This window comes from Mytilus californianus, unplaced genomic scaffold (assembly GCF_021869535.1).
Source record: "Mytilus californianus isolate M0D057914Y unplaced genomic scaffold, xbMytCali1.0.p SCAF_4, whole genome shotgun sequence".
NCBI classification, from domain to species: Eukaryota; Metazoa; Mollusca; class Bivalvia; order Mytilida; family Mytilidae; genus Mytilus; species Mytilus californianus.
In genome coordinates, this window is record NW_026262690.1 from 111,880,160 (window position 1) to 111,903,650 (window position 23,491).

At 32.8% G+C, this 23,491-nt stretch overlaps 1 protein-coding gene across 3 annotated transcripts in view; it reads left to right on the plus strand.

The window, feature by feature from the left end:
- The window catches only part of LOC127739158 (dnaJ homolog subfamily C member 21-like), a 13,537-nt gene extending 527 nt beyond the window's left edge, over positions 1–13,010 (plus strand). Inside the window, exons 2-8 of one of the 3 annotated variants that reach the window (XM_052250751.1) lie at positions 3,880–3,951; positions 5,132–5,219; positions 5,998–6,149; positions 7,462–7,674; positions 8,870–8,992; positions 11,350–11,510; positions 12,063–13,010. In XM_052250751.1, the coding sequence (XP_052106711.1) occupies positions 3,887–3,951; positions 5,132–5,219; positions 5,998–6,149; positions 7,462–7,674; positions 8,870–8,992; positions 11,350–11,509 (801 nt within the window). In that variant the 5' untranslated portion in view covers positions 3,880–3,886 and the 3' untranslated portion in view covers position 11,510; positions 12,063–13,010. Of the gene's footprint in view, positions 1–3,879; positions 3,952–5,131; positions 5,300–5,997; positions 6,150–7,461; positions 7,675–8,869; positions 8,993–11,349; positions 11,511–12,062 lie in introns of those variants that run through there. The other 2 variants (XM_052250752.1, XR_008000308.1) reach the window with 2 other exon arrangements.
- The last annotated feature ends 10,481 nt before the right edge of the window (positions 13,011–23,491 follow it).

Consider the following 23,491-nt stretch of genomic DNA (forward strand, 5'->3'; position numbering starts at 1 on the left):
CAAGTGTTGGGTGTAAATTTTAGGATAAAAACAATATATATACATTGTCGGAAAATATGAAATTTATTTGTACTCGCTGCGAAACAGGAGAAAAGCTCGGAGAGGCTCGCTTTTCGTCCTGTTTCTAAAGCTCATACAAATAAATTTTATATTTTCCGACAATGTACATATATTGTATATTTACTTGAAGAAGTAATTATAATATACTTATATAAGTAAATTTGAAGGATACTTATACAAGTGTATTTTATTTACTTGTATAAGTAAATTATTTTTTGGTCTAGTTATGTCCCTTAGACATTCAGATTTTTTTACTTATACATGTAAAAAAGTCATCCTATCTTCTTTTCTTAAATTCTTAGAACTTCTTTGCTCTAACAGAATTTTGAATTGTCTGTCCTTTGCAGATGGCTTTACTATTCATTTAAGTGTAATACACCTTTGCAGATGGCTTTACTATTCATTTAAGTGTAATACACCTTATCGCTATTCCCGCTTGACCCGAGAATCTGTCCCGCTCGACCTTTTGACGTCATACAACAATCACTTTTCCATTGTGGCGTCAGATATTTTCTATTATGACGTCAAAATTTTACGGGAACTTGTGTGATGTCCAGTAATGGGGGATAAATAGCGATAAGGTGTATTTCATGGAAAATGAAAATCTCATTTGTCTGTTATCTTTAGAACACTGCTCATTTAAAAGCCCCCAAGGAGCAATTTTTGAAGGCCTTGCGCAAATACTTAAGATTTTTGCTCAATCAGTTTCTTTGTTGAATTAATGAGCTGAAACATTGAACTCTTATCAAAAATTATGAGCTAACCTTAGAAAAATTGTTAAAGGCATGATTTTACATCTCAAAACTTGAGAATTTTTGTGGGATTGTAAAAAAAATTTACTTATACAAGTAAATTTTTTAGAAAGTTAAGGGGAGATTATTCTAACAATATAATTAACTTGTATAAGTATATTTTATTTACTTCTTCAAGTAAATAAAGATTACTTGTACAAGTAGTACCCCTTACTGATTGTATTGTATTGATTATGTCCTTGATTGACACGGACAATAGACATACAATAGGTATCTACACAACTATAGGTGAGTTAAAGGGTTTAACTGAGTGGACAGTATCAAAGCAATTCAGGTGTTTGTTTATTTTTACACCTTTTGCAGAAAGGAAAAAAAATGCCCATCAAAATCCAAAAGTGATTCTATCTTTCTGAAACAAAAAATGCATTTAACATTTATATATCTAGTGGATGCCAGGCCTTTTAAACTTTCCAAACTGCACAGGTAAGTCTGTACACAGAGTAGTGTTTGAGGTGCAAATACAGCCATATTTGTCCATTTGTGATGATGAACCTTAAGATAACAGAAAGGCAGGCAACCTGTTATCCCTATTTATCCCCAAGTAGTATAAGCCGTAAATCTACAACAAACAGCAGTCAGGGGACTTACTTAAATGAGTGATTTTCTAAATCACTGATTCAAGTAACATTATGTCCACAAAGGTTGGAAGTAAGAGTTGTCTTTCTTTAATAATGACCTATTTAAGTGGTACAAATAAATCACTAGACTAAGTGATTTAATTTAATGGTAGCTTTAAATATACAATACTAATGATCCAAGGACTAATTATGTTGCTAAAATTATCAGAACCAACATCTGTGTTGACAGGATGACCGGTCATGTCAGGTGATGACCTTGTACTGAATCTGGGATAATGACATAAAAATCACTTGTTTAAGTATCATACCTCAATTTCCTTCCAAAAAATCACTTCTTTAAGTATCATTATTTTAATAACCCCCACTAATTTCAACACCCCCAAACTGTGAAATTTTGATTGCGAACAGTAGAATTTTATTACATAACCTGTAAGATGAAACCTTGAATTTTACAGGAAAAATACTCCCACTGCTGGGAAAAATCTGTTAAGAAAGTATCAGTTCATTATGTAAAGCCTTTTTTGTAGCATTTTTTCAACTAAAATAGAATTTACAGCTAAATGATTGCATCAAAGGCATACCCTTGCTACTTAAAAGAAGCAAAAGGTTCATTTTTTTTTCAGTTTTACCAATGAAATGATATTATCTACACCTATGTGTTTAAAATTTTGGTAAAACTACAAAATCACAATTTTTGACAAAACTTCAAATTTGATACTTAAATAAGTGATTTAACATGTAAAAATCACTTGTTTCAATAAGTCCTCTGACTGAACAGCTAGATACTGTAAATTTACATTTTTTTGGGACGTTTATTATTACCAAAATTGCGAACGGATAGGTATTTTAAATTTTGCTCAATGAAATTCTCATGTACATGATGTATGTCATGTATGTATACATCATTTATTGAAATTGTTATAATTGATCTTGCTTTTTGTCGAGCTGCGACTTTTGTCGCAAAATCGAGACATAGCGATCCTACATTCCGTCGGCGTCGTTGTCGTCCGGCATGGGCGGTGGCGTCCACAAATATTCACTCTGTGGTTAAAGTTTTTGAAATTTTAATAACTTTCTTAAACTATCCTGCATTTCAACCAAACTTGGAAAGAAGCTTGTTTATGATCATAAGATAGTATCCAGAAGTAAATTTTGTAAAAAAAAAAAAATCCTGTTTATCCGTATTTTACTCATAAATGGACTCAGTTTTTCTGCCAGTTAACAGTACATTCACTCTGTGGTTAAAGTTTTTCTAATTTTAATAACTTTCTTAAACTATCCTAGATTTGTACCAAACTTGGACAGAAGCTTGTTTATAATCATAAGATAGTATCCAGAAGAAAATTTTGTAAAAAAAAAAATCCTGCAGCTGTTTATCCATATTTTACTCATATATGGACTTAGTTTTTCTGCCAGTTAACATAACAGTCACTCTGTGGTTAAAAGTTTTTCAAATTTTAATAACTTTCTTAAACTGTCCTGGATTTCTACCACACTTGGACAGAAGCTTGTTTGTGATCATAAGATAGTATTCAAAAGTAAATTTTGTTTAAAAAAAATCCTGTTTATCTGTATTTTACTTATAAATGGACTTAGTTTTTCTGCCAGTTAACATTACATTCACTGTGGTTAAAGCTTTCAAAATTTTAATAACTTTCTTAAACTATCTTGGATTTGTACCAGACTTGGACAGAAGCTTGTTTATGATCAAAAGTTAGTATCTAGAAGGAAATTTTTGTCGTCGTCGTCGTCCGTCGTCGTTAGCTTTTTACAAAAATTTTCTCCTCTGAAACCACTGGGCCAAATTTAACCAAACTTGGCCACAATCATCATTAGGGTATCTAGTTTAAAAAATGTGTCCGATAACCCCGCCTGATCAGCAACCAACCAAGATGGCCGCCATGGCTAAAAATAGAACATAGGGGTAAAATTTATTTCCTGTTTTTCCGTATATTTCTTATAAATGGACTTAGTTTTATTCCAGTTAACATTACGTACAGTCTGCAGTTAAAGTTTTTAAAACATTTATTAGATTCATAAACCTTCATGGATTTTTTCCAAACTTGAACAGAACTTCTTACAAGCAAAAGATAGTATCTAGAGGAAAATTTTTAATAATTTTTTCCCCATTTTTGTTGAGCCTGCGACTAACAGCAAAAGTTGGCGAGACACTGGGTTCCGCGGAACCCTTACAAATTTTTTGTCCTTTCTTCGACAATCAAAAAAGTAATGCATGAATTTTTCTTTTTTTTGAATTTTCAACTCCAACCAAACATGCATACAATTATCCTGGATAATATACATTGTACATGTAATCTTTTTACACAAAATATTTTTATTGGCGTAAATCTTAACTGTAAAACTGGTATATGTATATGAAATTTCAATGACATGTTTTGATTGTAGTTAATTTCTACTTTTCATTACAGGTAAATAATGCTCAAATGTTTCACTCTTGGAAAATGCTTGAAGTTAACAATCTGGTCTTTGCAGTCAGTCAGGTAATTTATTATAAACCACCTTAGACCTATGATATAAGGTGCATTATGTGTTCTGCTTTGTGCATTTCTTCATCATAACAGACTCATATATATATGAATTAGGAGATATGGTATGCTTGCCAATTAGACAACATTCCACTAGAGAGTAAAAAGGGCAGGTTAATTATGATGTAAAAGATATATACCAAATTTTGGTTTTGACCCAACAAGCCCAAAATTAACATTGAAACATGGATTATAGAAGAGAGTGAACCTGGTACATTGATATTCTCATGCTCAAGTTTTGGTTTAAGTAGTTAATTATGAATTTGTGGTCACAAACTTAAAATTTCATCATAATTCACATGATATTTATACACTAAAGCTACCAAACTATCCTAATTATTTTCAGTGATTTTGAAGCAATTGAAGTATTTTACTTAAGAAATAATTCTTTCATGCCATACTTTATGCTCATTTTAACATGGTTAGGCATTATACTTGTCAATATCTTTATACCAAGCGTTAGCGAGGTGTAAAATATTGACAAATATAATGCCTACCCATGTTAAAATTAGCATAAAGCATGGTATGATAGAATTATTTCGATTCTGATAGGAAAAATTAGAACTTTTGTACTTTGAAGCGGACCTATAATACACGTTCGAAAGGCAGCCATTTTGATTTGATGAACCAAAAACGTTATAGAAAATCAACAGTTCCACAATAAAAAAATTAACATATATATGTAAACTTACTTTTAGAATGGTTTTTATTAATTTCCTAGTGAGCAACACCAACAAAGAGATCCATTTCGATCTCCGGCGTTGTTCAAAATACAACTGACGTTGCAATTTCAATTGTGATGTCAATCACCTGCAGCCCATATTTTACTGTAATTAAAGCATTGCTTTGTTTCCAAAGCGAAAGAAGAACGTCATATTAGAATTTATGTCAAATTCGATGGCCAAATTAGGATCTGATACCTCCTCCTTGCTAGAGAGATTTGAAATTTTCTTGTTCTGATGACAATGGAGTTAAACAATAAGTTTCGGGCTTTATTTGAAGAATGTATGTTTTAAAGGGAAATAACTCCAACTGCATGTTTAATAAAAAAAAAAATGATTTAATATTTATTATGGCTGTTTAAGTTTTTTACTTAACATGATAAAGACTCTGGTTACTTATATTTATTTTAAAGACATTTAACCCATTATGAAATTCTTGGAGTGAAACCAGATGCTTCAAAAGATGAGATTAAAAAGGCCTATAAGAAGAAGTCCTTAGAGGTAATGTGCTGGTATATTCAATGCTTTTCAAGTGTAGGATTTTCTGATCATGTGATCACCAGGAGAAGAAGTCCTTAGAGGTAATGTGCTGGTAAATTCAATGCTTTTCAAATGTAGGATTTTCTGATCATATGATCACCAGGAGAAGAAGAACACGAAATAAATGAAAAGAGCTGGCCTAACACTGTTGCTGGCTAACAGGAGATGGGTCATATTTTACCCTGCCTACTGATCCATTTTGTCCTCACATATGGTATTGGACTGTAGAACAATCTAGTACTAGGAAAATGTCAAGAAAACAGTTGCTCATAAAATCTGGCTGGCCTCAATGGCCGAGTGGTCTTAAGTAGTTCTGTTAAATAGCCTATCAACACTGAGGTTGTGAGTTCGAACCCCACACATGACAGGTGTGTTTAACTCGAGGACAATCTTAATTGACTAGGATTGGCAGTCTTGTAGTCAAAACTCACTCCAAAGGTAATGGTTCTCTTCGGGCACTCTGGCTTCCTCTACCAATAAAAACTGGCTGCCGCTAAATGGGCAATAAGTGCTGAAAGTGACTATAACACCAAAAATTAATCAACGATAAAATAAGTTTAATTAAGAGCTTTGGACTTGCTGCATACAAAAAGATCTTCCAAGACTTTTCAGTGAGAACTAATGTTTACTGATGATTGTTTATTCCTCATTGAAACAGTATTTTAGAAAACAATATTGAAACATACATGTAGGTGATTCTTTGATGAGTTTTAAATCTTTTTCGCTATTTTCATTTTAGCTACATCCTGATGTGAATCAAGATGATCCAAAAACACACGACAAGTTTGTTGAATTAAAAGATGCATATGGTACACTGCTCAAAGAGGATTCACGAGAACAATATGACAAAGACCTAAACATGGCTTTCATATACCACCGGCATAAGACAAGGTATAACCAATAAAATTCCAACATCAACCCCCCCTTTTATATACAAACAACATACGACAAGGAAAAAGGAATAAAAATCAGTGAAAAGTTGAAAATATAATATCATAACCACGAGCATGAAAACATGCATGCATAATCAACTTGCATTTCCTTAACCAATCAAATCAAGAAAGCTGCCGGATTGTGATTCATTTTAAATACCTCTATGCATATTCAATAGATAGATATAGGAAGATGTGGTATTGAGTGCCAATGAGACAACTCTCCATCCAAGTCACAATTTATAAAAGTAAACCATTATAGGTCAAGGTACGGCCTTCAACACGGAGCATTGGCTCACACCGAACAGCAAGCTATAAAGGGCCCCAAAAAATTACTAGTGTAAAACCATTCAAACGGAAAAACCAACGGTCTAATCTATATAAAAACGAGAAACGAGAAACACGTATGAACTACATAAACAGACGACAACCACTGTAATCAGATTCCTGACTTAGGACAGGTGCAAACATTTGCAGCGGGATTAAACGTTTTAATGGTACCAAACCTTCTCCCTTTTCTGAAACAATAGTATAACATCACAACATAGAAAAACACACTATAAAATATCAATTGGAAGGCTTAACTCAATCAAAAAACGTAAATTAACACACAATGAACAAATAAATTTGACCTGTGACACCTGAATGCAAATACACAGTTAATAAAAAATTACAAGGGATAAATAATTAAAGTCAAAAGTAAATAAACATGTTTAAACAAAGTTAAAGTATAATATCACTGTGAAATTTCAAACAATTTTTAGAAAATCATCACTTTTGAAGAAACCTGCGTCATATTATACACAGGTAAATGAAAATAATTTTGTTGTTAAGTATACTTCTTCTTCTGTGTGTATAAAATCTTCCGTTTAGGAATACCAAGAAATTTCTTTAATATCAATAAAACTAATCTAACATTTGGTACATATGGGGTGAATATCAACAATAAAAATATACAATTAGTGTTAGATAAAACTTCCTGTACAGGTCCACATTTATTACAGAGTCTTAGACCTGTTTGATTATCTACACAAATCTCCTACAATCATCCTGATTCACAGTGAATCACTCAACACGAACTAAAGTGATGGTTTGACTTATCTCCTTGTGTGTACTGTACACCAACCAGAAATGTTAAAATCCACTATGATTTAGTGATATCCAACTTTGTTGATGATTACCAGTAGAACAACCAATTTTATCCTACATGTTTAATAATCAGCTATAAGTACATGGTGTTCTGTTGATCATTTTTAATGTAATTTTTACAGACACAGATCTCTTGAAGATGAACATGATCTTCAACATAAAAACTTTGAGAGGCACTTTAATGTAAAGATTGATAAGGCTGATTTTATAAAACAAGTGGAAGAGATGGAGAAAGAATCCCGCTCTGCTGCTGGACCTAAGATAGATAGAAGTGTTGGCAAATATATTGTGGCATTTTATATATGTGCAGCAGTTTTTGCCTTTTTTGTGGTGTAGTAAGTTCATATTTTTAGTGTAGAAAATTAAGTGGTATTTTAGTGTGAAGGTAAAGTGCAGGCAAGATGAAACAGTGAGAAAAAATTACTGTTGATTTATTATTATTTATAAGATACTAATTTTTGATGGATTTCCACAATAAAGGTATTAAAACCATGAATTAAAAATTCAACAAAATGGAAATTTAATTTAGGATGTACCAATAGGATTTGTCAATTGTTATTTAGAAGTTTGTCTAAAAGGCTTGATTGATTGTAGTGTGGCTAATGTTCAGTTGCAAATATTTCATGCTTATTCAGGAAAAAAAAGGATCAGATCATGCTGTAAAAAAACAAACATGAAATCGTTTTGTTTACAATTTTTGTTTTACTAATTACCCCCACACGTCGAAGAAGCAGGGGTATACAGTTTTTGACCCATTTGTCTGCAGTTGGTCAGTCCATCAATCATCATGGTTTGCAGGTGCTATATACCAGATGGCAATTACTTGGTCATACATAAAGAGAGGAAGATTTCTTTTGATTTTAATGTAACCCCATCATAAGTTAAGGTTAAACTTACTAAAAAAATATGGAAAGTGGTTTCCAAATGCCAAATCAAATACTTTATATCAGAATTGCAACCCAACTATATGTGTGGTCTATATGAGATAAAGACTCATATATATAGAGTGTTAATTCACTAGGTCTACGGTCAAGGCTAAGTCATAATTACTATAATATATGTTATGCTAATTTTCTCAAGCAAAACAATAAAATCTCATTAAAAGAAGGTCGTAAAGAGGAGTATTTGCAGGGACATAACGAGAAATAAAATGGTAATTTCATGATGAACAAAAAATTAAAAATAGGTTACACATTGTTTTTTTAACCACTTTGCACAAAACACAGTATTAAAATAATGAGCTTCAAACACATTGATTAAATAAAAGAAGAATGTGTCTGAGGACACAAATGCCCCCAAAAAAACAAAAATGGGACAGAGTGTCAAGGCTAACACTTAATGCCCCCTTCGCCTACAGTGGGGGCATAAAAATGGCAAACATGTTGCATGAAAATAACTTGCTACACAATTAAATCTTACTTTTAAAAGCAGTTTCCAAGAGTACAATACATTCATATCATAATTCAGTAGAAAAAGAATTATCAATGATATTTTTAATCAAACTTATTGAATTTTATTTTTCCCTTCAAGTTCTGAGATGACCAAAAGAAAGTTTTCTGAAATACCACAACAAAAGAGATATGTACATCCAAGTCAAATGGCCATGAGTCATGAAAAAGAAGCATTCATGAAACATTATAAGGACCAACAAGAGTAAGTATAATCAAGCTGTATAAAACAATACTGTGGATTCGTTAATATTCAGGGGATACCAGATTTCATGGATTTCTTGTGGGTCTCATTGGGGTCTAAGCGTGACCCGGGATTGCCGATTTTTTGTAAGCGTCAAATTATTGTGCCGTGAAAACGGGAAATGAAGTCTAGCGGGACACGGGAAATTACAAAAAAATGAGAATTGCTTACGTACATAGTGTAAGCGGGATACAGGAATCTGACCATAGAGCATAATATTCATGGGATCAAATTGAGAATGGAAATGGGGAATGTGTCAAAGAGACAACAACCCGACCATAGAGCAGGGATACCAATTTTCATGGATTTCTTGGGTTTAGGTGAACCACAAATTTCAATATTCACAGAAGTAGGATTTTTTTATAAGCTTATATGCAGACATTGGCAAAACAACAAAATCAAATATGCACAATTACCGTTCCTACTCGCTTATTAGTCGGAAAATTGGGAGTAAAATTCATAATACAGAGAGGGGGACCGACTAATAGACGAGATCTAGCGACCAGAGGAAAAATCCAAGCTTGAGAAAAGTGGTCAGGAGTGAATTTCCTGGTCAAAACTACGTTTTTGATTGCCAAACCTACATAAATCAATAAATAAAAAGTTTTTGTTGAAAATAAATGACTACAATACTGTCTTTGTGTTTTATTTGTTCTTTGGTAAACATTTTCTGCAAATTCGTGTTGAAATTCTACTGTTTCCGGTTTGTGTATTGATTTTCATGGTCACATGGTTTTCCTATAAACCCAAAAGAAGAGCCAAGAACCAAAAATGAAAAGGAGATAACAATGTACCAAATATGTGAAAGGATGTTTTCAGCGGAGTTATTGTGTCATTATTGTGATATCATGATATCAATTCAATGTTTATAAATCATATAATAATCAAAAAATAATTTTAAGATTCATTCCCAAAATCAAAATATTATTCATTAAAGTGTCTCAGGTAAACAAAAATTACAAAATTGATTGACAAGCCAATATAATCCATTGATAACCCCAATTAAGAGACAAAGAGTTGTATTTACTAAAGGTGTGAAAACTATCAGTGATAGGTAAACAGATGACACTAATGAGTTGGAGTTAGTTATTTTAATATATTGATTAGCTTCACTTAATTTTTTTAATCCTTTAATCATCACAATATAATAAGAATTATGAAGTGTACATGCTCATTTAACACCAATTATGTATGCTGTGAAAAATATTTTCATCAAGTGTTGATTGACTTTAAATTTTTCAGGTTCATATTGGTTTATATTCGCTTTTCTCAAACAATAGGTTATTAGTCATACCCTACAAAATCATTGATGCATTATGTAAACAACACATGGCTAATCTAACATTTGAACAGTGAACAAAACAAGAGAAATGAATACATCTTTATTATTAACAGCAATATAAATTATCATGATGAGCATCAACTAAATTCAAACCAAACAAACATTAATGCAGAAATGAATATTATTCCTGGATTTGCATTGGTTTTACCGGCGTTCAGTTACTGTCAGCTGAAAAAAAAATGCCCAAATTTTGTCCGACTTATACGAGGGTCAAGACTAAATCCTTAGAATTTGGAGCTGAAAAGGGCCCCCGACTTATAGTAGGATCGACTATTAGGCGAGTATCTACGGTACATGATTTTTCAACAATCCACGAAAGTTGGTACCCACGAAAATAAATGAATCCACAGTAATTGAAGTATCTGTACTGTAATATATCATGTAATTGTAAAAATAGACAGAATACAACAGTGTAAATGTACCATAGAATTCAATATTATAAATTCAGAAATTAATGGGAGGTTTTTATTAATGCGAATAATGCGACTCCTTGTGTAACACAATAGTAAGAACTCACATTCTGATATATATGATTTTTATATATGTATGAAGCTTTTCCTAAAATCACAATAATTAAACTCAGGTACCACAATAGTTATCTCAATTGTAATCGCAGTTTTGTTAATTCTTCAAAAATCGCAATAATAAAGGCACACAATAATTTCTGAATTTACAATAATACCAGTAATCTTTATCTTTGTTCAGGTAATTTTAAAACTAGAACCTTACAAGCCTTTTTTGGCATGATATCAATACTGTACAACTCAGAAATTATTAGATAAAAAGAGATGTGGGTTATGTGTCAATGAGACAGCAACCCAATGACTCAAATTACCAAAAGAACTCCACATTTTTATAGTCTAATGTAGAATCAATAATTGAATATTGATTAATGAGATTTCTGGAAATGCTGCATGCTACTTATACTAATTTACACAATTAACCAAAAAGATCACATGATTTGTACATGTTACAGTAAAGAATTAGGTCACATGTACATGATGATGAGGAGCAAGAAAATAAAGGAAACAAAAGAAGACAATATAAAGCAAGCACAATTTGCAGAAGAAAAGGTTAGAAAGAACAGAAGATTAAGGACAGGTGGTTCAAAAAAGAAAGAAGAAACCGCTCAGTAAGGTAAATAAACATGATATATTCTCTATGAGTGTGTTTTGTATTGATAATTCTCTATGTCAGTCCCTTTCTAAGTTGCAGTTGCGTTCAGTTGCAAAATTTCCTACAGATAAAGAAAGCTTGACAGAATTATACCTTTAGATTATTTTTGATCAGATATATATTTGGGGTTCCCCATTACAAAGAATGTTAATGCAAAATAAATATTTTGGAAGTGCACCTTGAAAAAGTGCTTGGCCAATTGGTATTCTGAATGGCCAATACCTCTTTCATTATCACAGTTTTTGTAGTGTGAACTTTATAAGGAGATTCATATGTACTGTTGCAATTATCTAGATTCTTCAAAGAGCTAATCTATATGTATATAATGTGTGATTTGAAAATCAGGTAACACCAGGTTGTAAAAAGCTTGAATTTGCTTTTAAATCTTGAACTTAAAAACTAAGTTATTTATTGTTACAAGTAAGCTCTGAGATGACTTTGAACATGTCATTGTAGAGGTATTCAGTAGTTCTTTTATTGAATTTTAATTTGTTAAATATTTTTCTATTGTAGGACACTGTTTGGCTTATCAGCACCATTATCTAATTTTATGTACAGATTCTGGACTTCTGGTTTTACATCATGAAAACCTATCTATGGATATGGATACAGGCAAAGGAAATTTAACTTTTGGTAATTTGTATCATTGGGATGTTGTCTCATTGAAGAAAACCCACACCTCATTTTAATCATAATAACGAGTAATTTAAAAAAAATATGAATCCTTTGGTAGAAAATACTTTACAAAAGTAAAATGATTAAACTGAACAGTGTGTTAAATAAGAATAATACATTGATTTTTATCAGAAAAATTAATAATTTAAATTAAAATCTCAGTTGACCATCGTATTGTTAGGTTATTTTGATATTTGAATTTGAAACACAATCAGGATATTAATATTTAACATTCCCAATAGTTAGTCTGACAGTCAGTCTGTCAGGCTCAAAAGTGGTAGAAACTTCTGTTGGTTGTGTACTACTCCTTGTGTTTTAGTGAATCATTGATTTGTTGACAGTCAAACAAGTAATTTTTTTTCTTTTATTATTTGGTTAAAAATCATAAAAATGTATTTTTTTGCTAACTTGCTACCAGTTTTGACTTAACTGAAACAGGCAGTCATTAATAAGCTGTAAGTTTATCTTTAAGGAAAAAAATCTGGCATGTAGAAATGAAAATCATGGGCAATTTTTTGTATCCAATAAGAAATACATCCAAGAACATTGTCTTTACTTTTACCAGGGGTCTTATTGACCTAGTTATATGATTTGAATTCTTAAGAAACAGTCTAGGGGAACATCTTTCTTAAAACCCCTGTCATTTTTTCTAGTCTACCTTATTTGTACATTTGATTTTGTTGAACTTGAATGATTCAAAAATACATTTGTAAATATTTTTACTTGGTAAAAGCAACATGACAGGTGTCAATAGTGTAGCAGGCAGATTTCATCTCCAGCTAGAGAACCTGGTGGCATTGGTGGCATGTTGTTTGTCTTTTCACCTGCCGCTGTTTATCTTTATTTTAAACTTATCATAATTTTATTTCTTATGTTTTGTAAATTAAAAGAAAGATTCTATTATTTTGAATTAAAAAAAAACTTATTCTTTAAGCTTCCTTCAATTTTTTGCGAGGAAATATAGTCCATCATCATGTTAATCTTTTTCAAGATTTTTTGAGTCTTTTCTATCATATTCGTTTTACCATGTGATTTGGTACAGTGAATAAGTTATTCTTCTTACTTTTAGTGTATTTGTGTTTTCCTGTGTGAATGAGTGTATGTGCTTGCAAGCATGTGCATTTGTTCATGTGTTTATGTGTTTGTAAAATATTTTAAATGGAAGGGCATTGGTTACATGAATTGAATTTTTTGACTCAGTATTTATACATGATGAACTAGTTTTATATGAATGTATGAAGATATTTTATTGTAAATAGTAAGAAAGATTAAAACATTGTATTATTTGATTTTAAGTTAAACTTATATAAAAGACTGAATAATTAAATAACAATCTTTTGAAAGAGAGAGAGAAAGAAAAGAGTTGAAACTAATTATGGATGCCAACTAACTATTTAATATGACTTGTTAACAATGTTTCCTTGTGGTAACAGGCTAATGCTACAATCGTCACTAATATTGAGTCAGTGAAATAATCACATATATACACCTGGAAAAAAGTATTGCAACACCTGATTTTTTCCATTAGACAAATTTCAAACCTTACGTGTACCATTTTTTTCTAAAATATGGTTAAATGTTCATAGTTTTGGGGTGAATTGGGTCTTTTTAAAGCTGATAGACATGTTAAACACTGAAAAATTCAAATTTAATTATACAAAATTTTATTTTAAAAAAGACATCATTTTTGAGCACAAATGCACTGTTTACAATTATTGGTCTACGAGATTCCAATTCCATCGGACAACTTCGAGTTGATGTCAAACACACCCATTTTGGTCCATTTTGTCAATTTAAACCGGAAATTTCAATATTTTGTATAACTTCCGTTCACACGGATCACTGCTTCCAGCCTCCTTCTCATACCACCACATAACCGTCGTATTTGTTGTTGTGTTAACTGTTGCCATTCATGGTGCAGTGCATTGTCAAATTCTGCAAGATTTTGCACAGGAGGTGACATTTTTTGCACTTTTAGACCGATGATGTCCCAAATGTGCTCTATCGGTTTTAAATCGGGGCTACAAGCTGGCCAGGGCAATGTCTCCACTGACTCGTCGTGAAGATACGCTGTTACAGCCCGCGATCGATGCGGTCGTGCATTATCGTCCATGAAAATGGGCCTTGTCCTCAACGGGTGATTGTCAAAATGCGGCACTACACTTGCCTCAAGGATTTCCTGCTGGTATCTTTGCCCATTAAGGTTACCACGAACAGTTTTCAGGTCCAACTTGCAGTCATAAGACACGCATCCCCACACCATAACGGAGCCACCACCGAAAGCGACTGTCTCAACAATGTTCTTTTCGGCATATGCGGTATTTGGCTGCCGCCAAACACGAACTCATCCATCCGTGACATGCAACAAAAATCTGCTTTTGTCGGACCAATGCACCCTTCTCCAAGATACCAAGTTCCAGCGACGATGAGCTCGACACCACCGTAATCGTTCAGCTTTGTGTCTAGGCGTTAACAATGGCCTTTTCACGGGCCTTCGGGAACGGTATCCTGCCCTTTTGAGTCGATTTCTCAAAGTTCTTGAGGAGAGTGCACGATGTGGAAACCACTGTCTTTTCAATACTGTACTGTTAATGAAGGGGTTTCTTCGAATAACTCGGCTAAGAGCTCTGTTTTCACGATCGGAAGTTACTGAAGGTCTTCCAGATCAGGGAAGGTCCTTCACAGAATTGGTATTTTGATGTTTACTTACAATTCTGCTGATGGTTGAATGGTGGTGGCCCACGCGTCGGGCAATCTGCCTTAACGACATTCCAGCTTCTCGCATGCCAATAATTTGCCATCTAACATCAGTAGAAAGTTGAGGAGGACCCATTTCATCAACTGTTGATAAGTCTTTTACAAACAAGCTAACATACAGCATACATTTTGACCCGTACCTTAAACTTGACTTTTGAAAGTTTTAAGTGACGGCCACGCACGGACAGCTCATGGGGAAATGCATGGGCGAAAAACAATTAATTTAAGGTCAATAAGTAGGAAATGTGTACTCTATCAGATAAATAAAAATGAAAATAAAAAAAATGAAATTTCAGTTTTTTATTTCATTTTATATTTGGTGTTGCAATACTTTTTTCCAGGTGTATAGATTATGGAATTTGTTTTGTAAAAAAGATAAAAATAAAAATTTAACATTATTTTGGTTTTTTTCTTGTTGTCACCTTTGGTATTTGAATGTTAGACTTAAGGATGTTAATTTGGTGATGGAGTGTTCTTGGTAAAGCTTTTTATTAGCTCACCTGGCAAAAGGGCCAAGTGTGCTTTTCTCATCACCTGGCAACAGTCGTCTGTTAACTTTTACAAAAATCTTCTCCTCTGAAACTATTTGACCAAATTTAACCAAACGTGGTCACAATCATCATTGGGGTATCTAGTTTTAAAATGTGTCCGATGACCCCGCCTGCCAACCAAAATGGCCGACAAGGCTAAAAATAGAACATAGGGGTAAAATGCAAGTTTTGTCTATTATTTTGAAAACCGTTAAAAATAGAGAAAATCTGACATGGGCAAACATGTTCAGAATGTTGAGCTCTACCAATTGTTCATTGACGTCAAAACTGTCAGGTGACTTCTTATAGGAGTTATTGCCCTTAAATGAAAAATTTTACCATTTTTTTCATTTTTGCCTATTATCTTGAAAACTATAATAGATAGAGGGAAATTGTAAGTTGCAAAAATGATCAGCAAATATAAAAAAGAAGATGTGGTATGACTGCCTTGAGACAACTCTCCACAAGACACCAAATGACACAGAAATTAACAACTATAGGACACCGTACGGCCGTCAACAATGAGCAAAGCCCATACTGCATAGTCAGCTATAAAAGGCCCCGAAATGACAAATGTAAAACAATTCACACGAGAAAAACTACCGGTAATGTCCAAATTTATGTACAAAATAATGAATGAAAAAACAAATATGTAATACAGCAACAAACGACAACCACTGAATAACAGGGACAGGCACAAGACAATATCTAAGGATAAGTATGATATTCAAAATTGTCAGTCGACTCCTTATAAGAGTTATTGCCCTTTGATGACAATTTTTACCAACTTTTGCGTTTGTGCCTTATATCTTAAAAATTATAATAGATAGAAACTTCAATAAGCAAAAATTGTCAACACAAGATCTACATTTGAGAGAATATGGAGGAAATTTTCTGAAAACTCCTTGTTGGAGTTATTGCTCTTTAATGACGATTTTCACCAATTTTTTTTGTTGTGTTTTGCCTTATATGATAAAAATTATAATAGATAAATAGAAACTTTAAATAACAAAAATGATCAGCAAGGCAAGATCCACAAACAAGTCAAATTTTGCGGATATAGTTTGTACACTGTCACTCTTCATAGGAGTGATTGCCCTTAAATGAGGATTTTTTTGTACCCTCTTTTGTGTATTGAGCAAAAACTAAGGAAGATAGAGAGAAACTAAACAGACAAAATGATCAGCAATACAAGATCAACAGAAATGAGATTTTTGTCATGAATTCTGTTCTCGTCTATAAAGTTGGAAAGAGTCCAATATTGAATATGCACATGGTCCGAGTACACAGTTATCGTCCTTTGATTTTCGTTGTCCACGAATAAAGTCCCTAGTGTGGACAGTGTGTTGCTTGCCAATTTTTTTAGTACCCCTTCCAAATGTATTCCTTCATGTTTTATGCCTCAAATAGCAAGTAGGGGGATGAAATTACACTGTAAAAAAATTTGGGTCATGAATTGTAAAGTAAAGTAGTGATTTGGTCCAGCTGAAAAAGGTTAAAAATTAGCACTTCGGAAGCTGTCAAAAGATTTCAAGACCCCCTTAACATAGAATTGTCCATATTTTGAGTTAGAGCCGATGAAGTTTTCTATAATTTTGATATAATTTGTCCCAAAAGTAGTACAACACACTGTAAAAATATTATTGAGAAAGCGCAGGTGGGATTTTTTTTATTTTCATTTATTGTCTAAAAGAAATGCACTACGAAATAACTGTGTACTCGGACCTAAGAGGCGAAATCAGTAAATATAGAATCTGTACTTTGGCAACTTCCCTTAATGATATAATGGTGTCAATTTGTCAGATAGCATGAAACTAAAGGATTTAAACTTTTATTTGATAGAAATTCTGCAAAAATTACCCATTTTGGCATTATATGGTCAAAATAAGCATTTCAAAGCTTTTTCAATTTTGATGCATAAGTGGCATTCTGACTTTCTATGTGACAGGTTTTCCTGTGTCAATATTTGTGTTTCTATGCTTTAACCCAGTTGTATTACTCATTTGTGAACTCTGAATCTACAGAAAATAAGATTATCTCAGACAATATGTGCAAAATGTGTTGTATAAATGACCCTCGTGTAACGGCCTGTTTGGATCAAGTTAAATGTGAGGACCTAGGTAAATAAAAGTTGAAGTCCATAATAAAGATTTCACTAAATTTGTATTAAAAGCACTTCACAATGTCTTTTGTACCTGTTTCATTTCACATAGTATCTTTCTTTTCTTATGTTAAATAGCAAGTGGTTCAAATATAAGCCTGCTGAGGCTAAAATTGCATGCAAGTTTTTCACTAAAAAATGAAAAATCTTTGTATCAGACCATACTGTCTGCAAAAAAAGTTGAATGCAAGAGTCCTTTTATGCTCAGATTTATTGTATCATGTAACCTGAGTATAGAAATTATAAAAAAGACACAAATTTTTATTTCCTATAGCTTCAGTATGCATTTTTAAATGTAAATATGTGCTACGGCCTAAATTGGCCCTAAATTATTTTCAGTCTTACTTGGCTTAAGACCCTTTTATACTAATATGGTATGCTATTTGTAATTTTTCTTTCCATTTAAAGTACATTTAATACATATGTAAGGATTATTTATAACCAAAAAACTCCACAAATTTAAAATTGCTGGAAAATAATACATCTTCATGTAAGGCCCCCCCTTCATTGGAAAACCTCCATTTTTTGGCACAGGCTCATATAAATTTGACTTTTAAATAATTGTGATAAGTCTGATAAATCAGATGAGTATTCTATTGCTTTAAATACATAATATGTCATATATTAAGGCCTTTAAAATGTAATTTTTTGCAATATTTTAATTTTTATAGCCCCAAATGTTGATAGTTGAAATTTTTCAATTTAAACGTCAAAATTTAACACGCGAAGTTGAATATAGAATTTATCATATTGTCTATAATATATATCCTATTGCCATGAAACTTTGTCAGCAGTCTCATAATTTAATAAGCTTTAGTCATACCAAGTTTTATTAAGATTGGCCAAATTTTTCTATCCTATTAGGTCCGAGTACACAGTTATCGTCCTTTGATTTTCGTTGTCCACGAATAAAGTCCCTAGTGTGGACAGTGTGTTGCTTGCCAATTTTTTTAGTACCCCTTCCAAATGTATTCCTTCATGTTTTATGCCTCAAATAGCAAGTAGGGGGATGAAATTACACTGTAAAAAAATTTGGGTCATGAATTGTAAAGTAAAGTAGTGATTTGGTCCAGCTGAAAAAGGTTAAAAATTAGCACTTCGGAAGCTGTCAAAAGATTTCAAGACCCCCTTAACATAGAATTGTCCATATTTTGAGTTAGAGCCGATGAAGTTTTCTATAATTTTGATATAATTTGTCCCAAAAGTAGTACAACACACTGTAAAAATATTATTGAGAAAGCGCAGGTGGGATTTTTTTTATTTTCATTTATTGTCTAAAAGAAATGCACTACGAAATAACTGTGTACTCGGACCACATAGACCAAGGTGAGCGACACAGGCTCTTTAGAGCCTCTAGTTTTAGAAGGTATAAGATAAGAGCTGGATAAAGTGTAGATTTTTTAACCCATGATATTTTCAGTTATATTAATTTGATACTAACCCATTATCTTTATTTGGTATATAGAATCAATTCAAGGATTAAAAAGCTTTCAGACAGGGTTCAACTGAATTTGACCTTATGTTAAGGTTCAGTGATCATTTTATAAGTTTGTCATGATAAGGGGAGTTTCTCGGATTCTGTGAGTTATAGGTCAACTGTAATTTGCCTACAACATGTTTGCAAGGTGATGATATGCATTTGATTCAGGGTTCATATGATCTTGACCTCATAATAATATGACTGGACCAGTTTCGTGATCACTAAAAGAAATAAGTCTACTATATATGGTATGTAGAATAATTTTTAGAAATGCATGTGTGTCTGAAAGCTTTCACTTGACCTTTACCTCATTTTCATGGTTCATTGATCTATCTTTTTATAAAAATAAGGAGATGTGGTATGATTGCCAATAAGACAACAATCCACCAAAGTTCAAATGAAGTGGATGTTTGCAATTATAGGCAACTGTATGAACTTCAACAGTGAGAAAAACCCAAACCGTATAGTCAGGTATAAAAGGGATGCCATGAAAAATATGAAACAATTCAATTGAGAAAACGGCCAAACAATTTACCAAAAAAAAAAACAAATATGACAGACATGAACCAATGACCCAACAGCTGAATAACAGACACCTGACTTAGGACAGGCACATATGGACTATGGCGGGATTAAATCAATCATTTAATCAATGAATAAGGAGAGATTGAAGGACAAAGATGTGAACAATTACAGGTCATCATACAGACTTCAACAATGACAAAACCAATTACCATATAACAAACAAAACAAAAGCATGAAAAATGTAAAAAAAAAATTAAAACCAGAAAACAGCAATTAACGAAAAACAATGAGGACAAATGGCATTCAACGAAAAGCCACGAATAACAAGCTCCTGGCTTGGTACATGCACACCGTAATGTGGCGGGTTTAAACATGTTTGTGAACACTCTCCCCTTACCTGGAACAGTAGTGTCAGAACACAATAAAAGAACAAACAGTAAATAAGTTGGAAAGGGCATTACTCATCAGTCTAAGCTCAAAACAAATAAATAAGATACAAAGATCAAAGTTCAATTTTAACTATAAATATTCCATGTTCCAAGTTCCGCGTACCAACATATAACTGGTCTAACAACTCAAAGTTAACAAAAAATTCAATACACTCAGTACTACTACTATCCTTTAAAGTGGAGTAGTTTCTGAGATCACCCCCAGTTTATAGTGGGGTTTGTGTTGCTAAGTCTTTGTGTTGTGTTTTGTGTACTGTTGTTTGTTGGTCTTTTTCTTTTTAGCCAGTTTATTTTCGACTTGTGAGTTTGAATGTCCCTTTGGTATCTTTCGCCTCTCTTTTTCCATTGATGCAACGAGACAACTGCTTCTATTTAGTTTTCACCAAAAAAATAAGGAAAAAAAATGTGAAATTAATATTTCGTATTTCGTAGTCAAATGCTGCCCAGGGTTCTAGACATTTGACTTCTGTACCGTTTACACAAGTATTTCTACCTCTAAACTTTAGACGGATTGAAAGAATTAGTTCAACTTTACCAACGTAGATACAGATGTCTTGTCTTGGCAAGGAACAAATACTTTATAAAACATAGCAAACAAGAAGTTCTGTAGAACTGACACCATTAAGATGCTAACTATGTACTGACAACATATTTGTACGTTTGGTGGACATGTTATTCAACAGACAGTTATTATCCGGGGTCCGCGCGACTGTCCAACGGTTCGATAATCCGACAGTTCGATAATCCGACAGGGTGCCACATTATTCTACAAGTCGAAGGCATAAATATTCCTATAGTCGTTCGTCCGTCACACTTTTGGGGTTTATCTTTCCTCTTAACCAACTTTAAAAACTTCTCTCGGCTATTTCTCTTTTCATTTGCCACTACAGAGACATATATACATGTACATGTCTCTGACCACTATGATCTAGCGTAAAATATACCAACAATACGCATGTGTCAATTTGTTTAACCAAACATAAAGTATACATTTTTATACGACCGCAAAAACATTTTGCGGTCGTATATTGGTATGATGTTGGCGTCGTCGTCGTCTGAAGACACATTGGTTTTCGCACAATAACTTTAGTTTAAGTGAATAGATCTCTATGAAATTTTACCATAAGGTTCAATACCACAAAAGAAAGGTTGGGATTGATTTTGGGGGTTATGGTACCAACAGTTAAGGAATTAGGGGCCAAAAAGGGGCCAAAAATAAGCATTTTTGTAACTTGCAGACAATAACTTGTGTGTTAGTGTATGGATCTCTCTGACATTGTACCACAGGGTTCCATATCACAAAGGGAATGCTGGGATTGATTTTGGGGGTAATTGCCTCAAAATTTTAGGAATTAGGGGCCAAGAAAGGGAGAAAAACAAGCAGTTTTCTAGTTTCATGACAATAACTTGTGTGTAAGTGAATGGATCTTTATGAAATTGTACTACAAGGTTTCATATCATAAAGGGAAAGCTGGGTTAGAGTTTGGGGGTAATTGCCCAAAACGTTTAGGAATTTGGGGCCAAAAAGGGGCCAAAAAAAAAGCATTTTTATAGTTTCCAGACAATAACTTGTGTTCAAGTGTATGGATCTCTCCGAAATTGTACTGAAAGGTACCAAACCACAAAGGGAAAGCTATGATTGAGTTTGGGGGTGATGAATCATAAGGGGGTTCAAAATATTTGGGGGGGGATTATTTTTTTCCTTTTTTTTTCACTTTTTTTCCTTTTTTTTTTCTTTTTAAAATTTTACATTTTAAGTTGGTTATTTTTGATTTACATATAAAAGCAAATAATAATGATATGGTTTGATTTAATCAAAAATTGAAATATTGGGGTTCTTTGATATGCCGAATCTAACCGTGTATTTAGATTCTTAATTTTTGGTCCTGTTTTCAAATTGGTCTGCATTAAGGTCCAAAGGGTCCAAAATTAAACTTAGTTTGATTTTAACAAAAAATGAATTCTTGAGGTTCTTTGATATGCTGAATCTAACCGTGTATGTATTTAGATTTGGTAATTGGACCATAATAGGTAAATTAAAATTTTTTAAGTTCTTAGACAGTATTCGTTCTGTGTCAGAAACCTATGCTGTGTCAAATATTTAATCACAATCCAAATTCAGAGCTGTATCGAGCTTGAATGTTGTGTCCATACTTGCCCCAACTGTTCAGGGTTCGACCTCTGCGGCCGTATCAAGCTGCGCCCAGCGGAGCATTTTATTGTTTGAACAGATGACAAAAACAAATTATTCTGAATCCAGATTTTCCTCATACCTTATAGTGTTAAATTTTGAAAAAAAAAATAATTTGATTGATAGCGTCGAAAAACTAAAAAAAAAAAGCTCGAAAACTTTTTTCTGACTTTGACAAACAAACATCCCCCCACCTTTTTGAAGTTAAATGGTTGCTCCCTTACAGATGAAATTAAAGAAGCGCAGAAAAACAGAAATCTATATCACAAAAGTGTGGACTGGGTCAGATTTTGGAGAAACAAATGCAAGACAACTAATAGAAAAATCGAAATTAAATTACCATGATCATTACTTCCAAAAAAATATAGAAGAAACAAAGAACACAAAGAAATATGGAAAGTTTAAAAAAAACTAAATCCTAAGCAACAAAATCATTTCCCATCTGCTATGAGAATTGAAAATGAAGTAGTGTATAATACTCCAGAAATAAGTAATATTCTTTATACTTTCTCCCAAATTTGGAATATGTCAACTAATTCTAACAACATGGATAACAATTTTGAAAACTTAACAATTATGTTCAATCAAAAGTCCCAAGCCATGTTGAATTTAGAATACCTTTTTTCAAAAGTTGATGAAACAAAATTTTTGCCTCATAAATTAGATATATCAAAGTTATAGGACTTGATAACATTAGCCGTATTTTTTATCTTATCTACAGGAATAATGGCCCTTGTATTACATATTTAATCAACCTCAGCATATTTGAAGGGTCTTTTCCTTCTTCTTTGAAGAATTCGTAAAGCATTCCTCTTTTTAAAAGTGGTGATAAAATGACACCAGGAAATTATACCGACCAATTTCCTTATTGCCTCCGCTCTCTATTTTTTTGGAATCACAATCCGGCTTTCGCTCAAAGCACTCAAGCCATACAGCCCTTACCAATTTGATAGATAACTGGTCGAAAAATATTGATACTGGTTATCCCAATGGCTGTGTATTTTAAGATCTAAAGGAAGCTTTTGATATGGTGGATTATAATATGCTTCGTTGTGATCCAAGGCTCCGTGTTGAAGGCCGTACTTTGACCTATAATTGTTTACTTTTTACACATTGTTACTTGGATGGATAGTTGTCTCATTGGCACTCATACAACATCTTCTTATTTTCATAT